The sequence below is a fragment of the Pseudopipra pipra genome, chromosome 3, assembly GCF_036250125.1.
Source record: "Pseudopipra pipra isolate bDixPip1 chromosome 3, bDixPip1.hap1, whole genome shotgun sequence".
In the NCBI taxonomy this organism is placed as follows: domain Eukaryota; kingdom Metazoa; phylum Chordata; class Aves; order Passeriformes; family Pipridae; genus Pseudopipra; species Pseudopipra pipra.
Genome location: NC_087551.1, coordinates 75,133,343 through 75,150,584, shown reverse-complemented (window position 1 = coordinate 75,150,584; position 17,242 = coordinate 75,133,343). Strand labels below are relative to the sequence as shown.

The window sequence follows — 17,242 nt, the reverse complement described above, 5'->3', positions numbered from 1 at the left end:
TCCTTTAAATACTTAATGAGTAAACTTAGATTTAAGCAGGGATACTAACAAAGCTGAAAGGGCTTCAACCAATCTCCTTTTATATCGTGCTAAACATTAAGCCTATAATCACCATGTGCCTGCATCAGTTCCTTGCCAGCTTAGCATCAGAGCATGCAGTTAAATGAAGAGTATACAAAACTAAGATTTAAAAGTTTAGCTATGTTAGCAGTCCTTCCTTTTAGCTACAACACGAGGACAAAAATTTAAAGTTCAACCTTTCATTACAAAAGAATTTTCCACTGTGCATTTTCCAGTATTCATTCACGGATCTTATTAGTATGGCTGATTAAAATATTAAATTCATAACTATGTCATTTTAGTATAGATCCTGGGTTCTGGACAAGCTGTACACAATCAAAAAGCCTCAACTCTTGAGGCGTACGAGAGGAGTTATTTGTTTTAAGGTTTGCTGCCCAGAAATGCCTAATGAAACTATTTAAGAGGAGAGTGTTTAGGAAGAAAGTTATAGCATCAAATATTCTACTGACTATTAAAGTCACTAGTGCTGAAGCACTCTCCCACTACAATTTCAGGTCAAGCATCTCTCTTTTATTCGCTGCAAAAACAAGTTTTCTGTAGTATTTAGAGAAATTAATTTTAAGAGTTTGTCCCATAATAGTAAACAAAGAATACTATTCTTATAATAAACTAGTATATTGGCAAATTATTTGTTCACTATCTAACGATACTGCTGAACAACAGAATTACAAGAAAAAAACAGCCCAGAAGATAGAAAAACATTTCTGCCCATCTTCCCTTGTGTTTGCTTATGAACACGATGTAGGTTTTTTTAACAGGTACAGTTTGTCATTTATATCAAGTGTTTTGAAAGAAAAATACTGAAAATAGAGGGAAGATACAAAACTGCTTTGTGTTTAAAGATTTTGTGCAATTCTTCCTACCATTATTAGTGCTAAAACCACCTACAGGTTTATTATGCTATGCAAGTTATATGCCAGAATGAAGAAAAAAATTGGATGTGGACTTCTTTAGAAATACCATTGTTTATTCAAAGAATCACAGTAGATAGATATGGAAAAGATCAATGGATCATCCAGTCTATCTCCCTGCAAATACAGGACTGTTTCCTGTCGTACATTACCTAGTGTATTTAAATAAATCTTTCTGAACTTTATTTTTTTTTCCTTCTCCTCCTCTTTTTTTTTTTTAAACACAAAGCTACATAATGTTAATTTATATACTGGAACACAGTGATTCATTTTAACATTTAAGACAACAGCCATCTCATTACTACTATAGAAAAATAAAACTCTTTGGCCTCTGAACAGAACTGAAAACTCCAAAGGCTCTTCTTTAAAAGTATTTGGGAAAAATGTATCTTAGCAGATAACAGATTCTGTAGATGTTTGTAGAACTGAAGAATGAAAGTCGCCGCTAGATGACATTAGAGGAACACATCCACGGAAGGGACTCTGCGCGCCTACAATATTAAAGCAACAAATATGTTTCACCTGATAGTCAAACTGGTTCACTGGCCCCATTGCAAAGTTATCGGGAGGTCCCCCAAAGTTGTGATTGTTCTGGTTAAATATATGCCTGTTGTCAGGAGTAAATTCCCCACTGTCCTGACTGTTGCTGTCTTCAGATGGAGGAACAATTTCCATTTGACCTGGGGTTGGAGTCATCCACTGCTGGTCTGGAGGTGGGTGAGGGGGTTGGTGAGGCATTCCCCATTCTGTTTAGGATTTAGAATACAATTCAATACCAAGTTAGTATAATTTACATGAGTCACCACTCACTCAGTGTTCTTGTATTTATCACAATGTTCCTCACAGCATCACAGACAATAAAGTTCAAAAGAATCATCCATCTACAGATTGTTATACTGCCAATAATTTCTTCAACTAAATGAAGAAAATACAAATAGCTGTAGCTGAACGAAAACATGCAGTGAAGGGACAGAATTGGACAGATGTAGACATGCTGGAAATTTGTTTTTATATATTTTTAGTGACAGTGACTTCACCACAGGATTTACAAGTTGTTTAAACTGTTAAAAAACTGTTCCTACTTCTCTACTTCAACTTTCAAAGCAATGACCTACTTTATTCTTCTGTATAATAGACTTGAAACACCCACTATGGAAAGCAAATGGTTTTGTAAACAGCACAACCACTGAAACCTGCGTTCCAAAGTCTTGTGTCTTGATAATGGACGATTCCTTGGATTGTCCAATACCTAGCAGAGGTTCTAGCATAAGCTAGTCATAAGCCCTCAAATATGTTACAACTCGCTAACAGAATGCAAAGAGTCAAAGGAATCAATAAATAGTCCATGTGGCCAAAATTTTTTGGCTTATTTCCTTAGAAAACTATCTACTGTACAGATACCTACAGACAAAGCTACCTTGTAACTTCCCCCAGTAACAGAATTAATATCTAGCCTCTCAAGTTAATTTTTACCTTCCATCCAGTTCTTTAGTCCATTTTTCTAATTTTCACTGTGCTTGCCATCTGCATCCTAATGGGATCCATAACTGTAGCAACTAAAAAGTGTCAGCACAGTTTTTCTACCTGCTGGTTTTTTTTTGCATGTTCAAACTGACTTGAAAGCTTGCAAGTAACATACAACACAAGCTCTTTGCACTTGTGGAACGTGAATCCCTTCAAAATCAATTGTCTGCCGGTTAGGTTTTCAGATTGCCATTTTAGTTTTTTATTAGTAGTGTGCAAAGGACTTTTGGATCCAAAAAGAAACTTGGAAGGATACGGAGGGAAGATGAAGCTTTGTGGAAACAGAGTAAATATACAAGAGAACTTTGGCTAGCCATCCAGTTTTGTGTGCTGTCACTACTTTTATATATTAAGAATAACATTGCTTAAACTAAAGAAAAGCTCAGTAACAGAGAAGAAGAATAAGATCCAGTGAAATAAATATATAAAGAAATTTAGACCATCTTTCTACAACATTCATATCCCTACGACAGGGATAGAATAAACCTGTTACTGAGTTGTGTTATCAGACCCTTCTGGTAACTGTTCTGTACTGTAACCCATTTTGTAGAACACCTGACTGGAAAGTAGCAGCTGTGGTACTTGTTAATTAGTCAACTGGTAGTTTTGCATCTTAAAACCTGAGGGACAGGGCATATTCACACCCAAAAATGTCTGACAAGAATAAAATGTCATTACATGAAAAAAAGGAATGAATAGGAGGGAAAACAAACCTGGCTGCCACATTCTGTTGAAGTTGGGATCCCCCTGAAAATTATTATGGTTGTTTGGACCAGACTCTATTCCTGAAATATCCTGTCCGTTTGGCATCATTCCTTGTTGTTCCACTACATTCTGTTGCCCTGAGGCTTCTCGTTGAGCAATCCATGCTTGAGCTAATGCAGCCCAGTCAATTTGGCCTAAAATAAACAGAGGAAATTAAAAAGGTTACAATTCACAGTAACAGTTTAATACAGTTTAACACTGCTTTTTAATTACACGTCTTATTGCTCGGGAGAAATGGGCAACATTTACCTTCAGCAAGTACCGTGAGCACCATTAAAACTTATTCACAGTGTACAGTAAAAGAAACAAAGCAAATGTCAGCGTACGGACTTGCTGAAGTAGAGATTCTCTGCACATGTTCAAAATGCCATAAGGCATATTATTTTTAGGTTCATATTAGCACTGAATGGGTGGCAGTAATGCACTTTTTTTCATAAGTGAGCTAATTTTGACATCAGAAATAAATATACATAGCCTTAAATTCTAAATTAATGAAGACTTGAGTGCAAGGAAGATACAGAGTTACAAAATGATTTTTCAATGTATATACTCTTTGTATAACCCTTGATATATTATGTTACAGTTCTCTCCCCTATTTTTTTCTTTACTGTCATTCCTACCAGTAAATAAATTTCACTCTCAAATGAGAATACTAGTGTGTCTTCTGCTCATTGTCAAGTCAGGAAAATGCTCCAGTGAATTTAACAGAAATTAAAGTAAGAGTAAAACCAGTGTGCCTCATCACTCTGCCCTAGTATTAAATACACACCTCCATGCTCTTTATCCCTTTCTCTGTTTCTCTTGAAATTTTGAATTGTTGTCACCTCATTCTCAATTTAAGGTATATTATATTCTATTGTTTAATGTGTTTGGTGGGTTTCAGTGGGGAAAAAAAATCCAAACTAGAGATCATGATTATCACCATTGTAACCTAAACCAAACATCACACTAGTCTTCCAATAAGAGTTTTTCTGTGTATATATATATATCTGCATTATACCTGTACTTCTGCCACACAGGTACCAAACAGAAAAGCAGATTTTCTCAAATAAATTATTCAGCTTGGCTAAACAACTGACAAGGATATAGATTCTGTAGAAGTAAATGAACTCTAAATGTTGATAATTTGTCTAGGATAACTCAGGCTGCTTGCCTCTGTTTTGTATATTATATATTAATGGTGTGAAAGCATTTGGACTCAATGTATGTTTTCTGAGTTCTGAAAAGCATCATAAATGTATTATCTTGAGAGCAGCTACAAAAGGGCAACTATGCGTCATGCTCTGTAACAAAGATCCGAAAACTCAAATGACAACAGATTAAAAAAATTAATCCACAAAGCTTTCTATATACTTACTCGGATCTTGCTGGTGCTGAAATGACTGCATCCACTGCTGTTGGTTCAAAGGCCATTGCTGCCAAGGTTGTCCACCTTGATCCCACATCTTTTAAGTCTTTATATAGTCTATATTTCAACTAAAAATAATAGTTGTATGTTTAAATAGATGCCCATGAAATAGCACATAACTGAAACTTACATAACTGCAGATATAGTTAAGCCTTGCAAAGCAAGCTGAAGCAATGCTGGCTTAATATTTTAAGCTGGAGGAAATGGTTCATCCTTTAGAGTAATATCTGAAAATATTACTGTAAGATTTCAGAAGTCTAGTATGCTTTCTCTGTATTTTTGCAACGAACTTAACAACAAAATGATGTTCAAAGAGAGATATGACAAGTTTATAAGACAAGAACTCATCTGACAATAAATGCAATTTAAAGCAAGTCAAAATATGAAAGGCATTACTTGATGTCTTTGCCTGCTTCTTAGGGAAAAGATGTGTATTTTTTTATACAAGTGTCATGCAAGGCTGTTAAGCAAGACAGAAGTCACCAAATGCTAAAACACATCGTTAATGATTGCACTGGAGAACTGCACAGGTACAAGATGGTGTCGACATGCATTTTATGCATTGTACAGGCTCCTTATAATTTCTAAATAATACATTCCTTCAAATCTGAAAAAGAAAAATAAATATGACTGCACAATTACCACATGGTCCCCTAATATCATGAGAAACAATTTCTGCTGTGCTGTATATCCTCATTGAGCAGGTAGCAGCAGCCCTAGGTCCAGACAGCAAAGCTCCACAACCTGCTGTAAGTGGTCCTCCAGGACCAGCTTTGCAAGAATTTTCTGAGGTGCAGCAGTCCAGGTAGGTGCACCTGTAATGGCATTCCAGTTCCTTCATACCTCTGGCACACACCTGACCTGCTACACATGGAGGACTTGACAGTGGCTACCTACGTTGCTCCAAACAGCTTTTCTGAAGGCAAAGACTTGGCATGGTTCTGGGAACACTTCTCTCCAGAAGCTGTTCCCAAAACCCAGTATGGGTAGGAACACACTGAGTGTGACTCCCTCTGTCCTACCCAGTCTGTTAAGAACTTCTCAACAGGCTTCCCACTCAATAAATACATCCTCATGGAATTTAACACACAATCCTTGAGCACATGCCATTAAAACATCAACCATGCAGGTTGTTTCAAATGCTCCAAACTTAAAAGAAAGACAAAAATTCGTTCCCTGAGGTCACAGGAGCAGCATACAAGACCTAGTCGTGGCTCACAGCCAAGTGTGATACAGAATATATTAACAGAGCCTGTCTGCTTCAGACCAAACCAGTTCAAAGTAGCCAGTGCTACTTGGGTGGCCAGCCAGGAACACAACCCCAGCCGCTCCTACGGAGCAGGACACATGCAGACCCCAGACAGAGCCCGCTTTCGGCAGGCAGAGAAAGCAATTACAGTGGATCTTGCTTGCAAAAGCATCTTGTGCTTAGTGCTTATCCACTTACATAAATAACTGCATGATGCATAGGAAGAAAGCATCACTAGACAGAACTGCACAACACAAAGAGCTGTACGTGTAACATCGGGGGCCATGCAGAGAGGAACGCAAGCTCGTATGTTGCAGACTTCTGTCAAATTAAATCTTTTATCTTAAAAAACTGTAGATCACCTTTGAGACCACTTACTTTCAACACTGCACAAAAATTACACATGCATGGCTCTGAAATATTCAGTTGCAAATGCCTTTTTTTGAGGAGGGCTTTAAACACGACTAGTTCAACTTTGGCCATGGGGGAACACTGGGCTAAACCTACTTTATTATTTTCTTTATCTTTCCCTGACAAATAAAGTATGGTGGCTCTTTCCCATTTCACTTATATTTTTATGATATTCAAACCTTTAATAACTGCAGACCCTGCCCTTTCTTTTGTCTTTCTTTTTTTTTTTTTTTAATTTTCATCTGTACCTAAGAAATTAACTTTCTTACACCAGTTGAGTGTAAGGGTAGCTACTAATGCACTTAAAGCAACATTTAATCTGGCCTTGCCACAACTAGCTCTCTGGGTATTCATATATACATATTTCATATGTATGAACAAGTAACCTCTCATACTATTTTCACCCTAACATAAGAAAAAGGTAACTGTTTCTATCTCCTCTCAGTTCATCTTCCCACTCAGAATACAAATTCTTTCAGTTGTCAAAATAAACTTGTTTACATCTTAAATTTGTAACAACTGGGGTTCAAGACTACCACTGCACTGCACAGCCTCACGGTGCTGCTCTCTTTGTTTCTAGCTGTTAAATCACACCAGCAATAATAAAAATATATTTCAGTCATTCTGGTAGCACTTTCTTACCTCCATACATGGTATGTTGCAACAAGTTTGTGAAATTACACTAAAATAAACTCAGCAAAGGGTTTAAATTGTTTCACTAATAATGTGAGAGACAGCTTTGCATATAACTGAATGCAAAAAAAATTCTTAAACTGTTAAATATTAATTTCTCTTATGAAAGTGTAACAATATTAAAAGCACCTCTACAAATTCAACTGAATTGGAACCTCCTACACACAGATTTACTTGATAGGATCAGATGAGATTTATTTTTACTGAACTGGCTCTATCTCTGTCCTAAAATCTTAGGCATTCTGGATTTTTTTTTTTAACGTGTTCTAGCTAACACATTACGTATCTGTTTCTCAACTGAAATGGATGCTTAGTATTCTGACCTTTATTTTTTTATTCTCAGGCCTTGATCCTCACTGTGGACAAACTGAAGTACCACTTTAGATCATTAAGAAGGTCCAAGGTAACAAATGCCTCCACATCTCAGCATAACCTGTGTTCAAGACAGCAACTGCCTTATTATTTTAAAAGGTATTCAAATATATTTTGTGGGGGAGATAAATTACATTGCAGCTGCATCAACTGGCATCCAAAATGGTGACTAAGAGACACAGAAGACAGTGACCTTCGACAGCAGCAGCATTCAGTCCCCTCCTGGCTTCGCTGTCAGCAAGTTACCATGCCCTAGGACACCGAGGCCAAGTCCAAGGGAAGTGGTGCTGGAGGACCCCACCATTTCCCCATTACAGAACAGCAGTGACCCCAGGCCACCCAGCACTCCTCTGGGCTGCTCCCAAGCACATTTCAGGTGTCAGCACGGACCTGAGACTCAGCGGGCACTTAGAACAAGTCCATTCTGGTTGGAAGATCAGAGGCTTTCTCTCAGTGCCAGCTGGCTTCCTGGCCAGACTGAAAAACGCAGTTGGGTTTTAGTTGTTAGCATACATAGCTGCTTCTCCAGGGCTCTGCAATATAATATGGCCCCCAGTCTTCAACTTTCGCTAGAGAGATTATTTCACCTTATTACTGCTATTCTGGGAAGAGAAATCAGGTGGGGAAGTGCAAAGCAATAGGTCAAGGCATGGAGCTGGTTTCTATTTTGATGCACAACAGTATGACAAGACAGCAACAACAGTGTAATACCTTGAAGAACTTCAACATTTGATTAATTCAATTTATGCCATCCAGAGCAGACCGATTTAAAATCACTGCCACTTGAAACTGATAATTTTAGTTTGTCAACTGTATTTGAAAGCTTTTAATTCTGTATTGCATTTGTACCTTTACTGTTTTCCTGAAAAAATGTTGATTTTTCATAGATTGGAAACTATAAAAGATGCTGGCTTTCAAGTACACAATTTATTACCAAATTCAGTATAAAAACATTCTTTACTAATCAGAAATATGTACCACACAAATGCTTAAGCAGTGACATCACTTTTTTTATGCAACTATACATGCAGAAGTCCTTTTTCAAATATCATGTGAAAACTGGCCAAAAAGTATTTCTAATTTTCTGTTTATTTCAACCCATCTTGGTTATTGAGCAACGTGTTTTTACAGAAACAGGAACTGGACATGGAAGGAATAAAATTAACATCTTAAAATGTTTATAAAACTAACCTTAACATATACAGGCTAAAAGAGAAGACCTCATGTAACCAAATATTTAAGTATTGAAGACTAAATGACGTATTTTAGAATGCACTGCTCAGAGCCAGTGAACAGAAGAGGTTTGTTCTAAGGTCTCTATCTATGTGGTGACCTGGAACAACAGAACACCATCATTTTCTGAGAAACAGACTCCCCTGCTTTTTTGTTCTCCACTTGTTTTCCTGCATTTTTTCCAAGTTTTCATCAACTAGTAAAAGGTAAACATGAAAAAGGTACTTGATATGATTTTTTGCACTTACTACAGGGAGGCTGTAGGCATTTAAAGATGGTTTATCACCTTCAAAAATTGTTTTGCTAAGCACTGCAGTGTTTAATGGTTTCATCTGCTTTTAAGTTTCAGAGGCAAAAAGGCCCCTGGCTTTAGCTCTTCATTTTCAGTTATCATGTACTAAAAGGTAACTAAACAAGAACTTAGGCTATTTGATGTTACTCTTTTTAACATAAAAGTAATGTAACTTTGTATTCTGCTTGTGAAACTTTACTGAGTATACAAGAACTTTTCAACAGAATATCAGTATTGTCCCATCAGACATCACTGACTGTTTCCTTTGCTAGTGATGCTATTTTAAAGATGTCAAAAATAAAAACAGACCAAGCCAAGTCATACAATAATGAACAAACCAGATGTGAGAGTTACCAAAACACTTTTGAACCTCAGTGCCATATACTGGAAAGGGTACAAACTCCTTCAAAAAGAACCCACAAAACACAATTAAGAAAACGGAGCTTGTTCTCAGTAATTTTAAAACTACTGCAAGGGATTCACCCCCAGTACTGAGGTGGGGAAGGAGGAAACAAACCCAAAACCAACAAACAGTGTCTCTTTCCCAACAAATCAGTAACTTGAAGGCTTGAAACAGCTGAAACCTCTTGTACTAATGTATGTGACAAGAAACAAACATTATTTTCCTGAGACACAAGTAGTAATTAATAATGCAGAAAAGAGAATCAATGTCCTTTCTCACCTAATTAAAATCTGCATTGCCAACACTAACTCAGGTTGTTGTCACACCAATTATAAACAAGTTCTAATTCCTTATAAAGTTCCCAAATCAGTATCACCTGAAAGAAAGAGGCTTCACCTAACACAATGGACAGCTCTAAGCCTATTTCCCACTAGTGACACAAGGCCAAATACACAGCAGAGCATCCAAATCGCAGTGAAAGGCTTTATTTTCCACTGAAAGGGGGTGGGGGGAGGGGAAGATGAATACTGGCTAAAATCTACTCAATTCAAACATTAGCAAGACACTGACATGACGAGGGGTACATCAACTGAGAAGTCATTAGGACATACTGGTTCTGACATCATTACTGCACACAACAGGTTTGAAAAGCGAACAGGTTCAAAGAATGGATCCATTTTACAGGTACCTAATTACAAAGGCAAACGCAGCTACTACCCTCCTTCATGATGATGGGTTAAGGTTTTTTTAGCTGTTCTACCCTCCAATTCAACTGGACATAGCCTTTTTTTGCTTTCTCTCTCTCTCTCTCTAGCAAATACAAACAAACAAAAGAACATTTATTGGTGCTTCAAGAGCCATTCCCTGAGGAACAGGAACCTGAATCTATTAAAAATCTGTTTACCAATGAAGAAACAGAAGCCAATTCAGAATTCTTCTTGTTTTGTACAGAAGCACAATCACATGAGCAAAACACCTCATCAACTCGCATCTAATTTCTGTTACATGTACTTAATTTATTATGAAAAGTTCGTGTGGTATCTCAAAATTTTGCTGGAGTTTTTAAGAGCAAACATGCTGAAATAGGTTCTTTTGCATGTTGCTTATTTAAAAAAAAACAACTCTCCTATTCAAAGGCTGGACCAGGATCTCTTGAAGTTTTATTAAAGCAAATTACTGGTATGAAAAGTGCCACCCTTGAGAGGATTGCTGGGGAAGGCTCCCCTGCTAATGATAAAAGCTGAGACAGCAACATAGGTAGGACTTACCTTGATCTCCAGCAACTTCCGAGAGCCAACAGCACTCAGAAGAAATTTAAACTTGTTGTCAAACTCTCTACTACAGTATTGAACCTAACTTTTTGTTGGGTAAAGACAGAGAAAGAACAGATATTTTAAAAGGCACCTTTCCACTCCTCTCCTTGATTGTGACTTCAGCTCAGCTACAGATTACCTCTCAGTGTTAACTTGTTCTTTTAGAGGACAAAAGGCATCTCCTTCAATCTGTCCATTTTTTTGCATAACATATTTTCTGATGCAGTTGTATGATATGTCCAGACACATCACACACCGAAAAGCATACAATTAGAAGGTACTTACCAGTAAACACAGTTTTGAGTGATAATTCACAAGCTCACCTTTAGCTCTGGGAGACTCCTCCCAGCACTTCCCACAAAACACAGTTAACTTAAAGCAAATTAGATTTTGACACCAATAGAAATGCAACCTGTTCAGTCCTGAGAATTTCCCAATGGCACAGTGCTTGGTGAGGGCCCCTGCAGCTCACTGCCCACTGCTATCGAAGATGGGGCCATTTATAAGACAAGGCTGCCAACAGCCCTTGAGCACTAACAAACAGATTCACGCAGATTCCTCAAACAACTAAATCTACCTCGGCAGTTTCATAGTGTAAGCTCATAAAATCTGTTATCCAGTCCAAATGTGCCTGTGCAGAGGTAGCTATGCCCTGACCTCTCAACGATGGAAAGGAGCAGTCAAGACTCAGTTCTGTGAATGACAAAAGACAAAGCCTTCTTGTTATCCTGGAGATACTATCTTCCTTACATGCATTATGACATGAGCTGCATTAGAACTGAAAAAGCCAAGACATTTCCCCTGAAAAGATAATCAATATCTTTTTTATCAATTTAATACAGCTAATGGATAATCTGAATTGCTCCAATTCATGCAGCTAGCCCAAGACAAAAAGCACAAAGACTTAGGAAGTTAGGAAGTTCCACTCCAGAAGGCCACCAGGAAGATAATTAACCACACCCAGCTGCCCAGATGAGGACTTCCTGCAGACACTTCCTTGCTATTTCTAAGAAATTCCCATTACTGTGACAATATCCTTCTCCTCAACATGAATGTTACACAAAATCCAAACTATGCAGAATACCTCAAACATCCACGGCTTCTGCAGCAGAGATATGGAGATTCTGAATGACTTTCCAGGAAATTCATGGAAGTCAAATATCTTAGCAATGAGCAACAAGTATTCTTTGGAAGATGAAATTAAATAAGGTATTTGTTAGAAATCAGGAGATAGCCTAGGACTCAGGCTGTCCCTAGGAGGAGAGTGGCATGCACCTTCTGCAGTGTCATGAGCTGGACATCTGGGTTGAAAACTCCTACATCAGACATCAACATCAATTGACCAGACCTTCAGCATCCGGCAGTCCAGTTTATTCAAGCCTGTAGACAGGTGGACTAATAACTCTGGAACCTACAGAACCACAGCCAATAATCAAGTGATTTCTGGGGAGGCTGCTGCATCACCTTTCTGATCACAGGACACATCACTCCTGAAGAGTAGGTCAATATATGACACAGGATGGCCTAACAAGTTTTACTTGTAAACTGAGCTCCAATACATGGCTGCAGAAGTTTTTCTAATGACTAAAGATCTTGTCTTGCAGGCATTCCAAACAGCCATTGCACTTTAGCAAAGAAGTATTCATTATCTAAATAAACAAAGAAGCTGAAACTGCAGGCCATCCTGCACACTCGGAGAACCCCTACACAGCTAGTCTTGGCACCCCGGGGTTTAAAGACAACACACTCCTTTTTGATACTCCATTCATAGGTCAGATATCCAGGTAAAAAAACCAAAACCAAAACATACAAGCAGATGTCCCATCTCCTCTAAGATAATCTGCCAGTGCAGCCATGACTTTTCGACTATATTTAGGTTTACAGAGTAGTTGAAGGGAAAGACAGCAAGGGACAGGAGTCCTGGTTTGTCATAAACTGCAAGTACTGGTTTGGAAACAAATTAATATTATATAATCAGCTTCACTAGCTAGGTAATCTCTTGGTGTGAGCTTAAGACAGCACAAGCAGCAAAGGCACATCAGTCTCTATTTGATGCTCTTTGTAGAATTCCTGGACCACAGAAGTCATCCACATCACACCTTGAGAAGGACCTCAAAAGCATCTCATAGTCTGTGGACATGGATTTAAAGGAAAATGGAGATGTCTCAGAAGCAGAGCTCCTTGGAATCCACAGATCTTTCACATGAGCACCTTATTCTAATGTAAGACCTTTTCCTTTCATTCCAGATAGTTGTTACTGACTCTGTGGAGTTTTAGCACAGTGACTGAAGGCTTATGACGAGCTTCCATGATGAATTCTGTGGAACGGTTCAGTTACAAACAGGATAAATCAAATCATACCTTCACAACACCTGGAGCAAAGCAGTTAATAAAAAGACAGGAATCACACCAGTACCTCCAAGAGTTCAAGCTCAAGTGTTGTCTGGGGGATGTTTCCCCCTCCCCTTCCTGCCACTACGCTATTGCTTCAAGAGGGTCATGATAGCACAGACATCACTGATGAGGTTGGAAGGACTAGTGGATAAATACTCTAGGGATACACCAACGGTTCACATGTTTCTCCCAAACATGCAACATAGAGCAGCTCATCCATGGTATTATCAATATCTGAGATGGAATCTGAAGTCAATAAAGGACACATATTGTACAGACTCCAAGAACATCTATCTCAGTGTACTCCAAACTGGAAGGAAATGTAAATTCAGCACTTCTTCCATGACTGTGCCACTGGAATAAAGGATACTTTTCTGTAAGAATCCGTACATAACAGATGTGGCTGAAGAGAGAACTGCAAAGGAAAAATGGCCTCACATACCAAAAGGAGCACCCCTTCCAAAAAGAATAATTTAATGCAGAAAGGGTGTCACAAGAATTATCATCTGGGGGTCTTGACATGGGAGACCCAGGTAATTCAGAACACCTCTGAAGCTGAAAAGATCTGGGAGTGTGGAAAAGCACTGCATTCTATGCAGTCGGATAGGAACAAACCCTAGAAGTTACTATAGAGGGGCTGCAGAGACACATTCAGAGTCAGAACAACTGCATGCCATCACTCAGACAAAATCAGCTTCCATTTTATTTGGGAGAATTAATATTTACTACTATATTATACTCAGCTACTGATTAGAAAATTAAATATTTATGGAATGAGTTAAGTCTGCAATAAATCAGGAAAAGTTAAAGTAACTGTCTTTCCTGCTACTCTGTTTCACCCATCACACTTTTTTGGCAAAGACATCGTCTACAGCACCACCCAAAATTGTTGCAGGCATTTAATGCCCATCTTTTCTTCTCCTGAGGACCAGAAGTTACACCAATGTGCCTGCTGGCATCTGTAGCAAGACATCCAGTCAAAAATCGTGTAAAATTCTTCCAGCCCATTTACAGCTGTGTATCACTAAAATGGTGGAAGTCAACTTCAATTACTCCACTGCATTTCTGAACATCAGAACTGTTCTTTCTAAGATTGAAGAATAGAGGCTTTCCAAACGTGCAACCAAGATCCAAAATACAGAACAAGAAAAAGAACTGATGAAAACAGCTGGTTTGGTATCTATGAAGTTTTCCAGAACCTGGTTCACATGTCAGCACATCTGACTAATATTTACAGTGCTACCAAGATGAAGTAGGCTGAACAAGGGCCAAATTAAAAAAAAAAAAAAAAAAAAAAAGGTACTATGAAATCTTCTTCAGTGAGTCATTCAAACAGTATAGCTTCCAAGGTCTGTTATTTCAAACTTAAATCCACATATCCACTGAGCTGAAGCCAACTCTTTAAAAAGAACAAAAAGACCAGATATTGGCAAGTCAGGTATCATTTCCTTATTTTTTGTATATCAAAGACATAAGGACAAACATGTTCTGATTATCATAAAGCATCAAACCCACTGCTAGAATATTTACTACCACAGAAACATCATAATAACTTCAGTAGTTTAAGTCAAAGATCTCTTGGGTTTGGGGGGGAAAAAAAAAGAAGTCTTGATCTCATTTTTTTCGTGTATCATTCTGCTGGAAGTCCTGATGCTAGATTTTCAATTAGCTACATAACACAGCATTATTTTTTTCCCCGAAAGTGAACTGTCCATCTGCAACTTCCTCCTTGATCAACATGCTCTGCTCAAAAAATTTATAGTACCAATAAGTAAGCGAGCAAACAACCAGTTATGAGCAGGTATTGCCCCCAGTGATAAATACAGTTGTCATTTAATGAAGAAGGACCAGCTAGTGATGAAAGTAAAAATGCTTAATAGCACCTACCCACAGTATTACGTGTCACCAAAGGCAGATTTACGATCACAACATACCTCAGTCATGAAAAGAAGTGAGACTGGACACTTCTGTCTCCATAGTATCTTTACATAATCCTGCACCTAACTAAAAATCAAACATGGCTATGACTCCACTCTACCACTACAGCTTATGAGGTGAGTTATCCCCCCAAAAATTGCAGAACTGTGCTAAATTTGTGGACTCTTAAACTCTGCCAAAAGAGGAGAAACCACTCTTATCAGAGCAGGAGTTTGCATTGCCATGGGACAAGGACAATACAGGAAATCTTGTAATGACATAATAGCAGAGGTGACACAAGGTTTGCTGCTGTACCAAACAATTTAGAACTCAAGAGGCTTGTCTTCTGATTTGTCACTGAATGGTCAGTAATCCCACCGACTTGTCCCTGGACAAATCTGAGGCCCTCAGTTCCTCCTCTGTTCCACAGTCAGGGGAGCTGCAGCATTTATAACACCCACAAGAGGCACCACCTTTAGTGCAGCTTAACCTCAAAATTCAAAAGGGGTTTCTTACTCCTACCAACAGTACAACAGTTTGGCTGGACTGCTATTGTAACCCTGTCTTGGTAAAATGATGTTTGAACACTCTCTGCCTTATGCAGATGTGCCTCATGCTTTGAAGACCACCATTGCCCCACCTTTGAAAGGTAGCTGACCCTGTGCCTTAAAACAAATCCTTTAGGGCAACACTTTATCACTGTATCCCACACCTTCCAATAAAGTTGTTTGCTTGAAAAGATTTACAGGTATAAGCCTAAGAGAAGAAATGAACAACACCAAGGTGGATGAACACTCTGTAATTTGTTCCAGAAACTTGGTAAATTTCAGCTGGGGTAGCACATCATAGAATCATCCAATGGTTTGGGTTGCAAGGGACCTTCAAAGACCACCTAGTCCAACATCTTGCAAGAAACGAGGCTGCTGAAAGCTGTGTTCAACCTGATCTTAAACATTTCCAATCATGGGGCACATAGCTTCTTTGGAAAACCTGTTCCACTCTCTCATCACTCTTATAAATTTTTTTCCTTATACCCAGTCTAAAGCTATATTTCAGTTTAAAACTGTTGACCCTTGTCCTGGGCCCTGGTAACAAATCTTTCCCCATTTTTTCTTATTCAGCCCCTTTAGGTACTGAAAGGCCACAGCAAGGTATCCCTGGAGCCTTCACTTCTCCAGACTGAACAATCCCAATTCTCATCACCTGTCTTCATAGGAGAGGGACTCCAGCCCTCTGACCATTTCTGTAGCTCCATCCTTAACCATAAAGCCTAGCACATCCCATCAAACTTCACTTCAACAACTCTGTGGGATTGTCTAAAGAAGTACAGAAAATCAGCGTGGGGAGTGCTGAAACCAAAAAGTCTTCCAGTCCCGTGGTGTGTCTGAGGATCCATTTTCCAGGCTACTGAACCAGGTCCAGGTATCTTAAAATTGCTGCTGCGTGTGAGGATATTGTTAAATTTTAGTTCTCTGGAGCCCTCCAGTGGAACGAACTCAGGAACGGCCACGAAACGCATGAAACAGCACAAATATCCCGCAAATACATTTCATCCGCAGGAGCCAAGCTGCTGACACAGCCAATTACCGAATCCCGGTGCACATGTTGCTTCCCTAACTGGGTTACCGGCTAAAACAAGCGAACACTCTCCCCTGCGCACCCGGCGGCTCCTCCGGCACGGCCGGGCCGGGTGCGCGCTCCCAGCATCCCAGACTCCCGGAATCCCTGTCCCCGCGGGCCGCGCGCTCCGCTCCGGCCTCTCCTGGTGCCCCGTGCCGGGGCGGCCCCGGGGCATGCGCAGTGCGGGCGGCGGCCCGTGCCCACCGGGACCCCGGGGCGGGGGGGGCACAGCACGGGGATCCCGAGGGGGTCCCGCCGGCCCCCCCGCCGCGCATGCGCAGCGCGCCGCCCCCCCCACCCCCCGGGGGGCGGCGGGGGAGGGCGAGCGGCTCTAGGCTCGTCCCTTCTCGTCCAGGCCGCCGGTTCCCGCTGGCAGTGCTGGCAGCGCTGCCAGTTCCTCACGCCTGGCGAGCGGCTGCCGCCGCCGCGGCGCGCGGCGCCCTCCCGGCTCGGCTCGGAGGAAGAGCGAGGGGGGAAGATCGGGTCAGCGACACCCGCGTGCCCCCCGGAAGCGCTGGCGAGCACAGCCCGCCCCGCTACTTACGCTCTCCCCCGCCTCCCGCCGCCGGTGCCGCCGCTCCGCGGCCGCGCTACCCCCGCTCTCGCTTCTCGTCTTCACGGACAAGACAATATGGCGCCCGCTGCCGCGCACCCGG

At 40.2% G+C, this 17,242-nt stretch overlaps 1 protein-coding gene across 1 annotated transcript in view; it reads right to left on the bottom strand.

Moving 5' to 3' along the window:
* PNISR (PNN interacting serine and arginine rich protein) overlaps window positions 1-17,242 on the bottom strand; it is a 28,030-nt gene extending 10,788 nt beyond the window's left edge. The window contains exons 1-4 of the mRNA XM_064649896.1: window positions 17,131-17,242; window positions 4,639-4,757; window positions 3,230-3,415; window positions 1,515-1,738 (exon numbers count right to left, since the gene is read on the bottom strand). Coding sequence (XP_064505966.1) covers window positions 1,515-1,738; window positions 3,230-3,415; window positions 4,639-4,726 — 498 coding nt within the window. The 5' untranslated portion in view covers window positions 4,727-4,757; window positions 17,131-17,242. The remainder of the gene's footprint in view (window positions 1-1,514; window positions 1,739-3,229; window positions 3,416-4,638; window positions 4,758-17,130) is intronic.